Source organism: Sciurus vulgaris, assembly GCF_902686455.1.
Source record: "Sciurus vulgaris genome assembly, chromosome: 4".
Classification (NCBI taxonomy): domain Eukaryota; kingdom Metazoa; phylum Chordata; class Mammalia; order Rodentia; family Sciuridae; genus Sciurus; species Sciurus vulgaris.
This window is the reverse complement of record NC_136464.1, coordinates 88,992,871-89,011,794: the sequence shown is the minus strand read 5'-3', so window position 1 is coordinate 89,011,794 and position 18,924 is coordinate 88,992,871. Positions and strand designations below refer to the sequence as shown.

The window sequence follows — 18,924 nt, the reverse complement described above, 5'->3', positions numbered from 1 at the left end:
AATTTAGTATTTCCATATTTAATTATTAAATTTCCCTAAAAATAGTACAGCTGTAAAAATATGAGGCACATATTAAAGAATTGACATGTTTAAAATCAAGACATGAGGATTTTTCATTACAAGAACATTTCAAGTCTAAGATAAATAAAATAAAAATATTTCAGGCAATATATAGTAAACATTTTCATTTAAGTAACAGCATAGGATCCTTCTCAGAAACACTGCTATACATTATATCTATTATTTTACAGTAAAAATGAAAAAAATTATAGATACAAATATTACAGATTCAAATATTTTTTAAATGAAATTAATGATAGACATATAATATTATATAAATAGTATAGATGGCTAGAATCATCTATTTAATATCAAATACATTTCTATATAATTATTTTTAAAATTAGAATTATAAATTTTAATTCAGTCCATTCAAGTATTCATTCAGCCAAAACAATAAATCTCCTAGAAATTTAGGACTTAAAGATTAATATTAGAAATTTTCTCAATATAATAAATGGATTACTCTGATTTCAACTGGAATTATACTGTACAAAGACAATTATCAGTTTTTCTGTGGTTTATAATGTGATCAACAAACTCCTTGACCAAAATATCACTATAATTGTATGAAGCAAAGTACTATAATAAAAAGAATACAATACTGGTCAGAATCTTTTCAAAACCAGAGTGTGGACATTTTGTGTTCATTTTCACAGGTATAAATTTGGTTTTCCAAAATTAATCCCCAGATTCAACATCTAAATGTTTTAGCAGAGGTAGGGCAACAATGGAAAGGAATGACTTAAGGAATAACTTTCCTCTGGGAGGGAAAAAAAAAAAAAACTATTGTAGATCTTAGTTTGAAAAACAGATATGATATAAAGGATATCATTAATAACTCAGGATTACATAATAATGCTTTTATCAAAGTTTGTTGGTCAGGTAAATGGCGAGAATCATGTAAAATGTAATATTTGCTTTAACAAAGCAGCCTGAGTAATATGTTAAGTTTTAGGGTGGGATAGGAAAGAAATTGGGCTGGGCAAACATTTCCTTTTGGACTTTCTATATAAACATCTATTTCAGTTTGGGACTCTTCATCAGGGTATCCATGTAATGGAGAGGAGGGACTCTGACCACCTACAAGGCACTTCCCAGAGCAACAAGGCCTTGTTTTGCTGCTCTAGGAAAATAGTGCCTTCTCAAAGCCTAGGGCCTGACCGAAGTATAGGAAATGGAAGTAATTTATGTCAAAAGTTAATCCATCCTCATTGGATTCCTTTTAAATTGAGTCATTCAAAGACCAACCAGAAGTACAGACTCTAGCTAAAGAACATATCTGTCTTGAAATTTGGGAGTGAAATTAATCAAATCATATGTTTACATATGTTTGAATAGTCTACAATGAAACTCACCAATCCATAATTAATATGGGCTAATTGTCCTTGGGCATTTTAATCCTTTCAACCAAACAGCCACGCTACAGTTGTTTTATGTAACTTTGGTTTCACTGAAAAACATGGGAGAATGTCCTGATCACATCCAGTAAAGTCAAATGAGTAAACACTGTTTATCCCACACCAAATGATGCTGCTTTCAGGGAGATTTTGGAAATAAAAAAAAAATCAGCTGATATATCAAAAAGGCATATTGTATGCTTAATAAATCTCTTCACTGCAGCTGGAACTCCAAGCCACTTGGTAATTTCAAGTGAGAGGTTAACAGAAGTCTTTCTTAATTCAAACTCAGAAGTTTCTGAAGAACTTCAAGCACAATTACATGGCAAAATTGATACTGTTCCTATATATGTACATATATAAGAAAAACAATACAATGATAAGTAATTAATACTAATATCTACTTTTGGAGAACATGTTTTTGTAATTTTTTCAACCACGTAGGATAATTCCGCAAAAAAGCAAACAGTTAACTATAAATAAGTAACTTTAGAATGTCTTTATTCAAGTATATTTTTAAACTATGAGGAAGATAGTTTTTCATATTGGCGGTGTCATAACCAATGAGGCTGATCTAAGATGTAATTATTGCTAATTTTAAAAAATTAATAAAATAAGAGAAAGATAGTTAAATGATCAAAATACAGTTCTCAAACTAGAACTAGTTTATTGAAGGCTTAACTAAACTGAGGGGAAACTGTCTATCTCAATTTCCTTATACCTTAAGTCCTTATAAACTGAACTCTGATGCCTAAAAACATGCCTTTTCCATAATGCCATGCTGTTTACATGACATATCTAAAGTTATCTGTTAATAAATTTATGGACAGCAATTTGAGATATCTATCAGCACCCACAGAAACTTTCTGCAAAGGGAGAGGTATCAGAAGAAGTATTGAAAAAAATTGAAGGTAGGTAATCTTTATTTTAAAATTTGTCATTTTGAATCTTTACAAGAAAAATTTTGTCTTTTTAAAAACTTTTATTTTGTAACATGGGAAGTTGTACAGAAAGGTCCTTGAATATCCTTCTCCCAACTTCCCCCACTGATAACATCCTGCATAATTAGTGTAATATCAAAATAAGAAAATTGCTACTGGGATAATCCACAGAGCTGATCCTAAATAAAATTCCAAATAATCTCTTATATTAATCTTTATATACATAAAAATCTAAATTTTATAACTATTTTTATTTTAAAATACTCTCTTAATCTCCTCTCCTAGTGACTAATAACTAATCTATGACATAAAATTATCTTTTTATGATAAGCCAATAACAATATTTTATTGCTAAGTAGTTATCTTAAATTGCTATCCAGAAATTAACAAACAACTTTAAATATGTCACTTAAATAGCATGGCATTATGGAAAAAGCATGTGTTTATGCATCACACTTTAGTTACAATGTTGGCAGTTCCTTCCCTTGCTATCTGAGTGGCCTAATGGGGAAGACTTCATTGCTGTGAACCTTAAGTTCTTCATCAGGAATATCATAGCAAAATGGTATATACTAATGTCTACCTCAAACAGTAAAGATTCAGTGGTACCAGGTAGGTAAAAGATCTTTATAAATTACAAAGTGCTATACAATGCTAAACTTTGTATTCATCACTATTCTTATTAGAATTTACATGGTGAAAAGCTTACCTTCGTTTGAATCATGCCATGACGTTGTTCTCTCATTTGGGTCACTATATTTTCAAAGCTGAACTGTAACAAGATGACAGTCATTTTGTATTATCCGTGTAGGGGGAAAAGCACAAACACATGGATTGTCAATTGAGTATTCCATACCTCTTTTTAGAAAAAGAGATGTCAACATGTAACCAGAAATGTCTCATTTCCAGTCACAAGAAAATGTGCCTTTTTAAATAAGACTTATTATAACAGGTTTTTTGGAAAATGCAGGAAGCAATCATTTACAATAAAAAATGTTCTCCAATAAACAAACAAAAATGATCTTCAAAAGAAATAACAAATTTGCCCTTACATATACCTTTACATTATCCAAAGGGAGACCTAAAAGCAGCAATGTAATTCTGGGAGATCAGAAGATTTTCTCTGGCTTCAACAGTAGCATAGCTGTTTCTCCTAAGGAGCCCTGTCAACTCAAATGGAGGCCCTGAACAAAAGTTGGTTCACCACCAGATTCTACACCTGTATGTGGAGACTGGCACAACTTGGGATGTTTGCTGAGTGGTTCAGGTTGTAAAGATCAGTTGCTAGTCCACAGTAGAGCAGAAATGAAGATATTTAGAAACCTAACAGCAATCTGACACTGGAGCAGCATTAAGAGTGTGAGCAGCTGAACAGAATACAGACCACCTTAGGAGTTACTGAACTTGCCTAAAGAGTCCTATGTGGTGCAAGCTCATGTCAACATGTGATATTTTAACCCAAAAGAATGTTTTTTTAGGCAGGGGATGTGGCTCAGTGGTAGAACAGAGGACCTGCCAAGCATGAACAAGGTTCTGGTTCAATCCCCAGCACTGAAAAAAAAATATTAAAAGTAGGCATTCCTTTATATTTATAATGTCATTCTTATCATCTTCATAATAAAAATGTTAAAATACTTGTTATTTTGTAACATAGGTAAACAGGAAGTTGTATATGAAGGTTCTTGTATATCCTTCTCCCAACTTCCCCCAAAGATACTATCCTACAAAATTACAGTGCAATATTAAACCAAGGAAGTTGTCACTAGGACAATTCACAGAGCTTATTCAGATTTCACTAGTTTTATAGTCATCTGTATGTATATGTGTGGGTTTCTATGCAATCTTATTACACATGAAGATTCATGTAACTGCAATCACTGTCAAAATACAAAGCTGATTCTTTCTACCACGAGATTTCCCTGTGCTATCCCTTCACAGTCATCCATCTAATCCCAAATCCTTGACAACCAGTGATCTGTTCTTCATCTCTATAGTAGTGTTATTTCAAGAAAGTAACTGAATTGAATGACAATATCTAACCTTTTGAGACTGATTTTTTTTTTCACTCAGGGTAACTGCCTTGAGATCATCCAAGTTACTCCGTTTATTAGTGGTCCCATTCCTTTTTTTTATTGCTAAACAGTAGCCCACAGTATGGATGTATACTGGTTTCCAGTTTGGAGTTATTATGAATGAATGTACATGAATGTACTAGAAACATCTTTGTACAGATTCTTGTATGAACATAAATTTTCATTTATGGGATAAATACCTAAGAAAAGAGTTATGTGGTAAGTTTAGTTTATTGTTTCTTTAAGAAACTACAAAACTGTTTTCCACAGTGGCTGTACCATTGTAAATTCCCAGTGCATGAGAATGGGTAATTTAAGGGTAATCCAGTTTCTCTTAATCTTTGCCAGCATTTCTCCAAATCTTCACCAGTATTTTATGGTGTCACTATTTTTATATTAGCTACTCTGACAGAAGGATAGTAAACATCAAGGTTTAATTTGCATTCTCCCAAAGGATAATGAAAATAACCATCTTTTCATGTACTTGTCATCTGTATATTCTGGTAAAAACTCTGGTCATGTCTTTTATCCATCTCTAACTAGTTGGTTGTTGTTTCACTACTGATTTCTGAGGATCCTTTATATATTTTAAATGCAAGACTTTTCTTGGCTTGCAAATAGTTTCTTCCAATTTTTAGCCTGTCTTTTCATCTCTTCTTTGGGTATATCACAAAACAAATTAGGTAAGGAAAAGGGAAACCTATCTGCAGATAGCACAAATTATATATATAGAAAATATGTAAATGTATGATTACACAAATGGTATGCCTTTACTTCATGTACAAACAGAGAAACAACATGTATCCCATTTGTTTACAATAAAAATAAATTTTAAAAAAAGACTACATATTTTGTACTAACTAGCGTGGGATCAAAGTGAAGAAGTACATCTCAGACCCTTAACCTTTCTGTTAAATCGAAAGTATTATTGCTATAATTTACATGTAACATAATTTAATGTTAAAAATATTATTGAAAAATTTTATTTACTCTTCTTTACCATACTATTCTAAAATCCAGATCTAATGTTCTTGAAATTTAGGTTTCTATCAAGTATTCTAATAAAAAAATTATATCTAAAAAAAAAGAAAATATGCAAAGAATCAAAAAACAAAATCAGAATTAATAAGTGAGTTCAAACTTCAAAAAGAAAGGTCACAGGATATGAGATCAACATACAAAACCAACTATTTCTACATTTCACGTTCATTACAGTAGGAATGTGGAAACTCAAAAGGAAAGATATACTACCATGCTCATGGATTAGAAGATTTATCATAGCAAAAATGTCAATTCTTCCAAATTAATCTATAAACTTAAGGCAATTTCTAATAAAATCCCAGCAAGTTATTTTTGTAGACATATCCAGCTAATTCTAAAATTTATATCAGAAGACATAGCCTATAATGCTAAAACAACTTTGAGAACAAATAATAAAAGCAGAAGGAATCACTCTATCTGGTGTTAAAGCTTAGTACATAACTATAGTAATTCAAAGGGTAGTATTGGCAGGACATATACACAGATCAAAGGAACATAATAAAAAACCAGAAATAGACCCATATAAATATGCCCAGTGATTTTTGACAAATGTATAACAGCAATCATTAAAGGGAGAGAAGCCTTTTCAGCAAATAGTGCTAGAAAAACAGTATCATTTTTGAGCCAAAAATATGTTGCTGGTTTGTTTGGTTTTTGTCTTTGTCTTTGTTTTTGTTTTTGTTTTTGTTTTGTTTTGTTTTTGGCACTGGGGATTGAACCCAGAGGTGCTTTACCACTGAGTTATATTCCCAGCGCTTTTTATGTTTTATTTTGAGATACAGTCTCACTAAACTGCTAAGGCCCTCCCTAACTTGCTGAGGCTGGTCTGGAACTTGTGATCCTCCTTCCACAGTCTCCCAAATCTCTGAGATAGGTGGTGCGTGCATCATCACACCCAGAGAAAAATAGAATACTTTTCAAAATTTAAAAAAACTGAAACTCGACCTAAATCTCACACTCTACACAAATAACTCAAATGGAGTTAATTCATCTAAAACATAAAACAACAGGACTTTTCAAAAACAATAGGAAAAATACTTCAGGATACAGGCTAGATAATGACTTTTGACTAAACATCAAAAGCATGACACACAAAAAGAAAAATTGATAAAATGAAGACTGTTTAACATGAAAATTTGTTTCTTTGAAAGCTTTAAATTGTGACTTAATATTATGTTTATAAATATAAATTATGGAAATAAATCTGTATTGTCAGTCTTTAATCTTAATTTACTGATGACGAAATAAACCACGGATTTTTGGCCAAGAAAAGACACAACTTTCTCAATGGAGGTAACTAAAAAGAAATTAAGACCAAAAGAGTTCATACTAAATTTAATCTGAAATTATGATTCCTCATAGATTGAATTTTGTGAAATGCTAAAACCATACTTGGATTGTTTGCAAAGATATACTGACTATAACTATACTGACTAGGAAAAGGATCATTAATGTCTCCTTTTTCAAATTTTATTTTTATTATTTGTTTACTTATTTATTTTGATACTGGCTATTGAGTGGACCAGAGTGCTTTATCACTGAGTGGTATCCCCAGCCCGCGCCCCCCTTTTTTTTTACTGAGATAGGGTCACACTAAGTTACTAACAGTCTCAATAAGTTGCTGAGGCTGGCCTTGAATATGCAATCCTCTTGCCTCAGCCTCCTGAGTAGCTGAGATAATAGGTATGTGCCACCACACCCAGCCTTACTTGTCTTTATAATAATAAAAAAATACAAAGACAAAAATAAAGAATTATTTTATAGAATATTTGATAAAAAGCTAATAGAAGCTGATGGTCAATGTTTCATACATAACATTAATGCTCTGGAGATTTTTTATAAAATAGTACTTTGAATTGCTAAGATTAAAAAAAAAATCAATATGTTGCTTCAAAAATAATCTTGCTACCAAAAATAAACAAAAGCAAAAACCTACACTTGCCAGATGAACTATAGTGTACTTAGTGCCATAGTATAAATTTTTAATTATATATAGGGCAATGTATTAAATTTGAGATTGGTCTCCTTATTACATTATCATTCTCTATGTTAGCTGAAAATTAATAATTGTTATTGCATACTGAAGATGGTTAAAGAAGGGAAAAGTTCTGCTGAGAATATTTGTGCTGGGTGCAATGGTATACACCTATAATCCCAGCAGCCCAGGAGGCTGAGGCAAAGGATTGCAAGTTCAAAGCCAGCCTTATCAATTTAGTAAGGCCCTAAGCAATTTAGTGAGACCTGTCTCAAAAAATAAAACAATGGGCTGGGGATATTTCTCAGTGGGTAAGCACCCCTGGGTTCAATCTCTGGTACAAAAAAAAAAAAAAAAAAAAAAAAAGAATGAATTAATACCTTTCTTGATTTAAATTCATGCTCTCATGGAACTGGACTGGATTAGCTACTACTGGACTCAGTGTTATAAAGCAGGCCACCCCTCATGTTTACTCTCTTCTGTACACAATTGCTTCTCTTACTATTTCCACCATGAGTTAAAGCAATACAAGACCCTCACGGGATGCACTGCCTGATCTGGAATTTTCCAGTCTCCAGAACTATGATACAAAATGAACCTTTATAGAATAAACCTTTATTTTACAAAATACCCAGTGTTTCAGATATTCTATTATGCCAACAGAAAATTAGACTAATGCAAACCTAACATACTCATCACAACCCTGGATGCCACATCAATATCTTAAATTGCTTTGAAAGTTTCTAAATGCTCACTCCCAATTTTTACATACTAAACTTGCTGCACATAACAAATACGCTCTGGTGAATAAAATTTCTAAGGAGAGTAGAGAAGGGCATCAGTAAGAACATTTACATTAGTGACAGTCTGTGTTCTATGGAAAGTCAATAAAGAAACAATGAGTGCATTTCCTATTTTTGAACCATTATATATTCCATCAGATAAAATTATCTTTAATTGTAAGATGCACCATTATTTTATATACCACTAAGAAAGAAAAACACTGTGAAATAAATGATATAAGATTGATTATAAGATACATTTCAAGTTTTAAAGTTTAAAGAAGCTATAATGGGGGTGCAATGATCCTTAGTTAGACTTGATGAAAGATAGTATTTGTAGCTTTTTCAGTTGCCATAAGGCATACAAACTAAAGGTAAATACAAAATTAAGAAATTACAATGAATAATATATAAATAAGAAATATTTAATGCATTTTCTGCTAAAAGGATAAAACATTAGTTATGGAAATAAAGATAACATCAGACTCTACTAATATTAGCATTTTTAGGACATTTTTCTTTCTTTTTTTTTATACCACCTAATTTATAGTCTTTTCTTTTTAGTACTAGGGATTGAACTCAAAGGCACTTTACATTGAGGCCTTTTTTATTTTGAAACAGGGTCATGATAAATTGCCCAGGCTGGCCTTGAACTTGTGATCCTCCTAAGTAGCTGGAATTACAGGCATGCACCACCATGCCTGAGTCTACTTTTTATAATGAGTTTGCTTTGAAAAACTATATTTCTTTCATTCTCAACCATATGCAGTAAATGGACCAGTACATCCCTCTGTTCATCTCTGGTTCAGAGGAGCTAATTTTCAGTCAAAAAAGTGAAATACTAGGAGATTTTGGCCTAAGCTTCTGAAAAACAGATGTGCCTCTATCCTCCAAGGAATAATTGGATATTATCTGAGAATGAGTGCTGGAACCACAACAGCCATTTTTCTGCTACCAAGGAGACCTATCACTGTTGGAGTATGACTTCGCAAAGTCTGAGAGGGCAGAGATTTGACACTGGTTCTGACAAAAACATAACTCTATAGAATATGCTTGCCAGGGCAAATGTCTAAAACCCTCTGTTTCCTCATAACCGAGGTATGGATTTTCACATTCCTTCTGATCATTCTATGGGCCACTTTTCCCCTAGTGTTTGCTCAGTAAACAGTTGATGAGAAACAGATGTCTTCCTCTCCTCACTTGTGCAGCACAGGAATGTAGTTCAGTAAGAAAGCCTGTTTAGCCACAGATCTGAAGTCACATTCCCAATCAGTTTAATCAATAATAAAACATTTTAATCAGCATATATTGGATCCCTGAATCTATTTCTTAGCTATTCCAAATTTAGGAGAAAAGTAAAGGGTTGTTAATGCTTGACTAAAACCCAACAATATTATTGTCCTTATTTTACATTAAGAGAACTGGGTTTGAGAGGGAATGAGCAATTTACACAAAGTCACCAAAATCTGAAGTATGTGGTAAAACTGACAGTCAAACCCAGGGACCTCTCAAGTCTACATTTTTTTCAGTGTGCTCACATGTGCTAAAAACAGGCATAGTTCACTTACAAGATACTAAAATCCATAATGGGGGACAGAGGGAAAGAAAAGGAAAATTAACTCATATTTACTGTGTATCTACTATATTTAGACACGTCCTGAGTGATTGATTTATACTATTTCTTTAATCCTTACAATTACCCCTAGGAACCTGCAGTAAGTGAGAAGCAGGTATCCAAATCTGATGTGCTTTCAGTTTATAAGTTGCTCCTGAAGACCAAATTTAGTTTTCCAATATTATCAGGCTGTTGTGGTGTTTATGAACAGTATTGGTATATCTGTTTGATTCACATACTTACTGAAAAGTTCTTTTCGATGGCACAGAATACAACATCCACACATATGAATACCCCTGTTCGGCCTACACCAGCACTACAGTGAACCACTATGGGTCCTGTACGGTGGCTCTTCCTCACATAGCGAACAAATTTTATGAAATAATCTGCTGAAGCAGGAGTGCCATGGTCTGGCCACTTGGTGAACTGCAAGTGTTTTACAGAGTGACTAGTTCCTGTCTATCAGAGAGAGAAAGAGAGATTTATTGATTTCTTATACTTGGATATTTCAATTTCTAATTTACCAATAATAATACAATAATTATAATAGTGGACATAAAATATTATACTGATATTATATAAAACTTTCAAAGAGAACTCAAACCTAATTTTGATTTAAAAGAATTCTGGAAATTGCCAGGTTTAGAATTTTCTCCATTTTACAAAGGGGAACATAATAATAACAATGACAATAAGAATGCTAACAGTCAACGAAAATTGAGCACTTACCATGTCAGGTGCTACTCTAAGGGCTTCACAATAAATAATCCATTTAATCATCATAACAATCTTGTGAGTTAGGCCCTATTTTATCCTTTGCTTTCACAGATTAGGATTACGGGGATTGAGAGGTATATGCTAGGCCACAAGACCCACATGTTTAAAGTTGGGATTTTTTTTTTTTAAAAAGGCCTCCTGAATCCTAATTCACTTTTTTTTTTTCTGCACAAGGCTGCAGAAAAATCAGGATTTCAAATTATTTAGGGTAGATGGGCTGGGGTCGTGGCTCAGTGGTAGAGCACTTGCCTAGCATGTGAGGCACTGGGTTTGATTCTCAGCACCACATATAAATAAATGAATAAAATAAAGGTCTCTCAACATCTAATAAATATTTTTAAAAATATTTAGGGTAAAAGATATGCCAACACATTAGGAATATGACCAAAAAAGGCAATCTAGTTTAGCTTATATATTACTAAGCTTAATAAAAACTGACAGGGGTCCAGCCAAACATTACTAGAGAGTGATGTTTTTAGGGTGTTTATGACCACAAGAGTGGACTGTAGTCCCTGCTATTGTGCTTAGCACCCTTAAAGTAGACTTAAGAAATTCTCCTCAAGATTGACATATGTAGCACTTGGAGTTTACCTATATTCCTTCCAAAGGAATCATCACTCTTTCCCCAGTGTGGGATTTCCCTCTAACCTCATCAAGATCCCTCATAGGAAAACTCAGAATGGGTTTCTCTCTTCTCTTCTGCTTTTCCCTAATGCTTCTCTTTTCCTAAGTTCCCTTAATAAAGATGTCCAGAGGTGTCTTCTAATTTGTGATGGTTAATTTTCAGGTCTACTTGGCTGGGTCACAGTACCCAGATACTTGGTCAAATATTATTCTATATATTTCTTTGAAGTTATTTTTGTATTATGTTATATTAAAATTTAAGTCAGTGGACTTTGAGTAAAGCAGATTACTCTCCAGAATATGCACAGGCTTCATCTAGTCAGCTGAAGACATTAAGAGAACCTGAGATCTGTAAATAACTGTGAGGAAGGGGTGATATTTAAACAAGTTTTAACTTAATACTGAATAGAAAACTCATTTGAATCACTGATATATGAAACTGAATGATGTAAACCATACTTCAAAATCTTGTGAAGGCACTAAATTGAGAGTTACTGTTACCATATCGTATATTTCAGGGATTAAATATTTCCTTCAGCCCTGACTATTGAGAATTTGCACAAAGGTGTACCTCACCAATTTCCTGATCCAGTGTCATGTAGATGGAACTCCTGATGAACGTGAGTCTCATCCCAAAGGCTACCACCATCAACCCTCCTTGCCAAGGTTCCATAGGACATCCTCACCATTTGAATCTTTGCAGATGGACCATTACTCTATACCTCCTACTTGATCTATATTCTCTGAGTACATACACCATCCAGAACTGATTTGAGGAAGTCTAATGTCTTCCTCACTAGACTATGAGAGTTCCAAGAATAAAGATTGCATCTGTCTTCAATACACAGGAAAGTAGAAGAAGTGTCTACAACAATTCTTGCTGTCCACTTCTTTTTTCAATTCCTTATTCTTTCTTGTATAAAAACCCTTTTCCTTTTGAGTTTCACACTTCTTGGTCTTATCTCCTCATTGCTATCACCCAGTGAGTTAACCTCCTGGTTAATCTTCCACATTCACTGAAAATCCTAGTCTTATCCCTTCTATAAATTCTATCATCATTCAGAGTAAATTCATTTCTCAACTTCACAACAAATACAATAGCCTCAAAACATTTTCACTTCTGTCTTTCAGGGGAAACTGCTTCCTTTCTTCTAATCCCAATGACGACCACTACTTAGACTTAAAACATCATCTATAATGTCTAGTATTAAAATATTTACAGTTCTACAATTCCAACATCAATTTTTGACCAGAAGCTCCTACACAACTATCTCATTGTGCTCCACTTCAACTCCAATGTGACCAAATGGAGGTCTCTAGTCCTTTGTGTCCTCCATTTACTCCTTGTTGACTAACCCTTATAGCCCTAAGCAACTTAGACTTCATGGTGGATGATCTGAATTATCTCTTACCAAACTGTCAATTCTTTTATTCTTTGAATCTTGCCACATGTACTAGATAGCATTCCACCCTGAGTTAGTTCTATAGTCTGTGTTCAGGGATCCCAAAATTATGCTGCTGAAAAGAAAATAATCACACAGTTGCATGTTTTGTTGCTTTTGCAAATTTATGGGTCCTTCTGCATCACTCACTATCAACCTTTTCTTGGCCATTGTCTCTGTTTCAATCAACTTATTTAGTGATGACTCCAAACCTCACCAGTTCTTTTAAAGATTCCTGTTCAACTCCAATTCCTTTCACTGCTGACGAACACATCTATCACTAACCTGGTAATCCAATCCACTTGAGTAATGTAACTTACCACTTTCTCCTCTAAACCATTCCATTTCTATTTTCCAAATCTATTAAAGCATGAATTACTCTACATCAGTGTTTCCTAATATAATGTTCTATAACAATGGAAATATTCTATTTCTATGCTGCTAGGTATGGTAGCCACTAGTAACATGTGATTAACAGGCACTAGAAATGTGGCACTGAATTTGTCATTTTATATAAATTTAAACGTAAACAGTCACTTGTCTACAGTGTTGAATAGCCTAATTTTTAATCCTTCCTTTTATCATTTATAAGCCACAAGTCATAAATCACATAGTCTGCCAATTCAATATCAACTTCCTAGTTGATAATGCTACTCACTAAAATTCTTCAATGTCTCCCAACTACTTTTTATTACAAAGTCCATACTCCTTTGGTGGAAACAGACAGTTCATGTTTTAGATGGTCCCTGCTTACTTTCTGTGTCCTCATTTTATCTCTTATTATTTTCTAACACTGAACATTACAGAAACATTTAACTATTTAGATTTATATATACCCATCTCATACAGTTTTGTATGTGGGTCATCTATTTTCTCTATCTTTATCATGTGTAATTCTCCATCCAGATGAGACCTCCTCAAGTAAACCTTCCCCTACACTTCAAGAAAGTCTAAGCACTTTCCTTCAAAGCCTCCATACAGATCTCAATATTACCACTGAAGATAATAATTCAAGGATAGGTGCGTGTACCAGTCTTTTGCTATTTACTAAGAATCAGTAGTGACTGGCATGGTGATTATCACAATTCAAGGACTGAAAACTTATCTCCCACACTCAGCAGAAGCAGCCAAAGCATATCCCAGGATCAGACAACTTCTAATACTCACTCTCTCTATCCCACCTCTCCAATTTTCTTTTCTTTCCAAAGTTTGGTTAATATAGAAGTAAAAGTAGTGGTAGCTAGTTTCTGCTACCAGTGCGATATAAAAAGTTGCAGATCAAAGTGTTTACTCAGTCTATATTCCATCTTAATCCTAACTTCTAGTCCTAACATATCTGCTTGTGTAGTACAACATATACCTCATACTTATTTTTTAAAACTTACAGACTTCTTCACAATTTGAAATACTCGAATGATGAAATATTTAAATATCTGGTACTTCTCCAGGAAGATACGAAGGTGTTTCAATTCCAAAGGCTTCTTCAGAGAAATGGGCCAATAATTGCAGCATTTAATAACTCCATCCTCCATCTCTCTGGTTATCATGGCAATAACATCAGAATTATTTTCCAAAACCATTTGCCAGAAGTCATCTGTGGTGTTTGGCAGTGGTCCTTGGGTAGCAATATAAAAATACTCTTCTCCATGATTGACTATTCTAATATAACTAGCATTGATGTAGTCCATGCTTTCTCCAAGAGGAACACGTGTTGAATCATCTATTACAGAAAGAGAAACATCTGGTAGATAAAGGAAAAGTGGGAGATGCAATACACCCAGACTTCACTAAAGCATTTCACACATGTATCTCTTTAACCAATAGAGAAGATGGCCTAGAAGATTCATCTCAAAAGGGTTGAGTTCATGCGTTTTCTTTCCCCCACATGACCTAAGAAACATACAATTAGTGGAGTTTTATTTTTTAAGTTTTTAATATATAAAAAAGAATGTCCACAGCATCCAGACACTTTGAGAAATTCCTCTTAGATATGGTAAAGGTAAGATTAGACAAAGGAAAATATCTACTAGTTTGCAAATGAACATAGCAAAGGAAGAGCCCTCTGAGGCAGTAAATGAATGACATTCTCCTACAAATCTGGAAAGCCTGAAAACCTACAGCAGCTGGAGCCAGAAAACATGATAGATGAGTGAAGACAAAGCACAGGGTTAAAGGAACAAAAAACAACCAGATTTTACATCCATCCTCAGCCTTCATCTGGTCAAGTAACATGCTAATCAAAGCAAAGGTATTATGGCAAAAGGATGTTACAGGACTTGTTCCAAGTAACATGATACTTGTCTAATGTGTCCTGTTACAGCAAATATGAAAGGAAAAACCTAGCTGCTTGGCCAATTAATAAAACTTCACTGCCCAAGAAGCTATTTCTTCACTTGACATAGATACTTGGAGTTCTGGTTCCACCACCGCTCCAGCACAGAGAGTAGAAGTGTACACAGAACCAAAGACCCTTCCTTACATGCAGTGCTCTCGCCAATCACCTCAGAACCATGTGGACTATTTATCTACCAAATATTGCAATGACAATGACAATGAACAGGGACTTAACATGTTTTCTGACAGAACTATTCTCAAGATGCAACACAGCATACAAAATCCTTCTCTTATAAATATATATATATATAGGAAAAACAATTGCTAGATAGACAGTATTAAAAAAAGAGAGATCATTCTAAGAAATTACTACAAATAATCTCTAAAACAGGAGAGAACTTTCTACCTTAAAAGCTACCATTTATATTTTAAATGAACCACAGAAATGAAACGATGTACCCCATTTATGTACAATGAATCAAATGCAGTCTGTAAAAAAAAAAAAAAAAACAATTTTGAAAAAGGGAGATTAAACATATAAAAATTTAACAATCTAGAATATTAACACCTTGATTTCAGATAAAAACCATGATAACTCAAGCTTATAAAGTAGGTTTGAACAGCAAACAAATTAAGAAATTCAGAAAATTTGCTTGAAGAATGTTCTTAGAACTTGGGAAAAAGTGATAAAGATGACAATAATGACTAATATGCTAAAAGGACATCAAGCACCTAAAGGGAACATGTAAAAGAAATTTCAAAAATAAAATTTTACAAGACACAATGGGAAATAACCCAACTGATCATAGGAAAGCCCCCAAAACAGAATATTGTACAAATATACTCAGCAGGTCTGAGTAGGAAGCTATGCTATATATACTATGTTACAAATTTCAAACCTTTGAGAAGGAGCTATTATCATTCTTGATTTTCAGATAAGGAACCTACACTAAGTAGTTTGTTCCATATTATGCAGCAATTTTTTTAGAGTTCACAGTCTCAAAATAAGTTCACTCTTTTCTGACTCTCAAGGAAGACTCAAGTATGCTGAAAGAAAGGCCTCACTGAGTGTCAGGTAACATTAATGAAGAGAGTTTCTAAGATTCTAGGTCAGCAGAGTATAATATAATAGGAATAGGAAACAAAATTTGTGCTAGTGGATGGAGATCACTAGGGATAATGGTGAGTGGTGCCACTCCTGTATCCACTCCTTGATTCCTGAATACTAGTTATGACAGAAACAGCATTGTATACTGGGTACTGATCTGGGCATATTCAGCTTCCTGGGGAATACAGCCCCATTCCAGCAAGGAACTGCCATAAATCTGGCACTGTGATTGAGTCTTCAAAAGGCCAACAGTTTATTAAGCCAGCTACTTCAGGATGGTGGAGGATATAACACTAGTGAATTTCATGAGCATGAGCCCACTCCTACAAACCACTTGCCACAAAGAGTTTCCCTAACCAGAAACAACCTGTGTGGAATACCACGTAAAGCATTCTGTAGGTCCATGGATGGTAAATTTGCCAGAAGCAGGCAAGACAAATACATATCCAGAGTAATTTTCTATTTTAATAAGAAAAAGTACTGTTTCTTCCATGATAGAAGCAGCCCATTGTAATCAATCTGCCACCAGGTAGATGGTTGATCACCCCAGTGAATGGTGCCATATTAGAGACTCAGTGTTGGTCTCTGCTGCTGGTAGACTGGGCACTCAGAAGTGTCTATAGCCAGGTTGGTCTTGGTGAATGAAACTACACACTGCTGAGCACTTAAATAACCTCCATCCCTGTTGACAAGGCTGCTTTGTTAATGTGTTCATTGGTCAATGATAGGGTGGCTGGGGAAATAGTCTGACTATTGATACCCACAGAACAGTTCATTTTATCCACTTGATTATTAAAGTTTTCCTCAGCTGAGATCACTTTTGCATTCACAGAAGACACAAATATTTTTGTGTTTTTTTGCCCAGAGAGGTCTTTCTTATCACTAATTTTCTAATCATGTTCCTTCAAATTCCCTGTTCATCTAGGTAGATATTGGCCATACCCCTGTGAATAGTCATAGACTTATACTTCTGGCCTTTTCTCTGAAATAAATAACAAATTACACTGCTCAAAGTTCTGCCCACTGGGAGTATTTCCCTTCACCATTATCCTTAAGAGATTTTACAAAACAGGAGCTGTGGTGCTATAGTTTTTCACTTCTGGTGGTGCCTGTATATCATACAGAACCAACAGAAAATCAGTGTATGTCTTCATTTCCTCTGTCAACGTGATCATAAGGAACTCTCCATGAGGCCATAGGTGTACCCTGGCAGAGAGAAAATGTTGTACCAGGAATGGGTCAATAGGTTTTTGGGTAGTTTCTTCACAAAACTTACTTGGGCCTTTCATAGCCTGTGTAAACCAAATTTCATATTTACCAATTTAATTTAATGGTTAAGTGCTGTTGTGTGTGTGACCAACTTTATAGCTTGGTAACTCATGGTTAAGGAATTCCCACTTAGTAGGGAACTTAGTTCTCTATCAAACAGTCTCTACAAAGGCCCAATAGCAGGCTAAAAGCTGTTTTTAAAAGAAGAGTAGTTACCCATAAAGGATGGCAGGACTTTTCTCCAAATTCTAAGGACCTGTGCTATGACTTAACTACAGAGGTCTGTTAAAGAATCTGGATACTGTTACTACCTGCCACTGACACTTCAGGCATGATTGGATCTGCTGGGTCGTATGTACAGCAGCTTACACAGCATCCTAGACCTATTCAGCAGAGCCTTCTCTTGTTCTGGGACCTTCTCAAAACTAGCTATTTTCTATTCACTTAGAAAATGGGTCATAGAAAAATATCCAAATGAGGCATATGTTGCCTCTAAAAGTCAGAGGCCCACTAGGAATTGTGCCTCCCATTTCGTTGTAGAAGCCAGATACGGCAATTCACCAATAAAATCATTCACTTAAGAAGGGATTATCTTAACATGTACTACACACCTGGACCCCTAGAAACTTAACTAAGGTAAAGATCCTTGAATTTTAGTTGGATTTACTTCCCACCCTCTGACATACAAATGTGTTTTGAATAAGTCTAGAGTATTTGCTACTTTGTGCTCAGCATGTCATCAATGTAATGGACTACTATATCTAGTCCATTCTATCTAATATAGGAGTAAAGAAATTGAGATCCCTGTGAACTGAATTATGACACAGGAATAAAGAACTGATATACCACTGAGGTAAGATGGTAAATGTGAATTGCTGACTTTTCTAGCTGAAAGCAAACTGTTTCTGATGATCTTTACTAACAGGTATGGAGCTTGTAAGGGCCCTTCCCAGATTAAGAACTACATACCAAATATGAGAGAAGATGCCAATTTCCTAAAGCAATGAGACTATATCTTGTGTGGCAGCTGCAAATAGAGTCACCACCTGAGTAGTCTTATAATAACCCATTGTCATTCTCCAAAATTCATCTGTTTTCAGTATAGGCCTAATGGGTGGGTTAAATTGGGAAGTGGTAGAAATCACCACTTTATCCTTCAGGTCCTAATGGTGGCACTAATATCTACAATCTTTCTAGGAACGCACTATTATTTTGATTTACTCTTTCCCTAGACAAGTCTTTCCCAACACAATAGCCCTCATTCCACAGGTCAGAGAACAAACACTTGGAATAAAGCAATTGCTGAGTACATATTATATATTCCAGAAATCACAAAATATCCAGAAGATAAATTCAATGACCTACTGGATCCACTGTGAAATGAACCTGAACTAAAACATCATCAAACACGGATCTTAATAACACCCTATTGTGATTGACAGATATCAGTTCAGTAGTTTCCAAAAAGTCTAACCATTTCCTTT

At 34.4% G+C, this 18,924-nt stretch overlaps 1 protein-coding gene across 2 annotated transcripts in view; it reads right to left on the bottom strand.

Moving 5' to 3' along the window:
* Positions 1–1,420: 1,420 nt before the first annotated feature.
* Positions 1,421–18,924, bottom strand: part of PTPN20 (protein tyrosine phosphatase non-receptor type 20) — a gene marked incomplete at its 5' end in the record, with an annotated part of 48,879 nt that continues 31,375 nt past the window's right edge. The window contains 4 exons of one of the 2 annotated variants that reach the window (XM_079135872.1): positions 1,421–1,803; positions 3,111–3,173; positions 10,130–10,345; positions 14,115–14,449. In XM_079135872.1, the coding sequence (XP_078991998.1) occupies positions 1,738–1,803; positions 3,111–3,173; positions 10,130–10,345; positions 14,115–14,449 (680 nt within the window). In that variant the 3' untranslated portion in view covers positions 1,421–1,737. Of the gene's footprint in view, positions 1,804–3,110; positions 3,174–10,129; positions 10,346–14,114; positions 14,450–18,924 lie in introns of those variants that run through there. The other variant, XM_079135873.1, reaches the window with a different exon arrangement.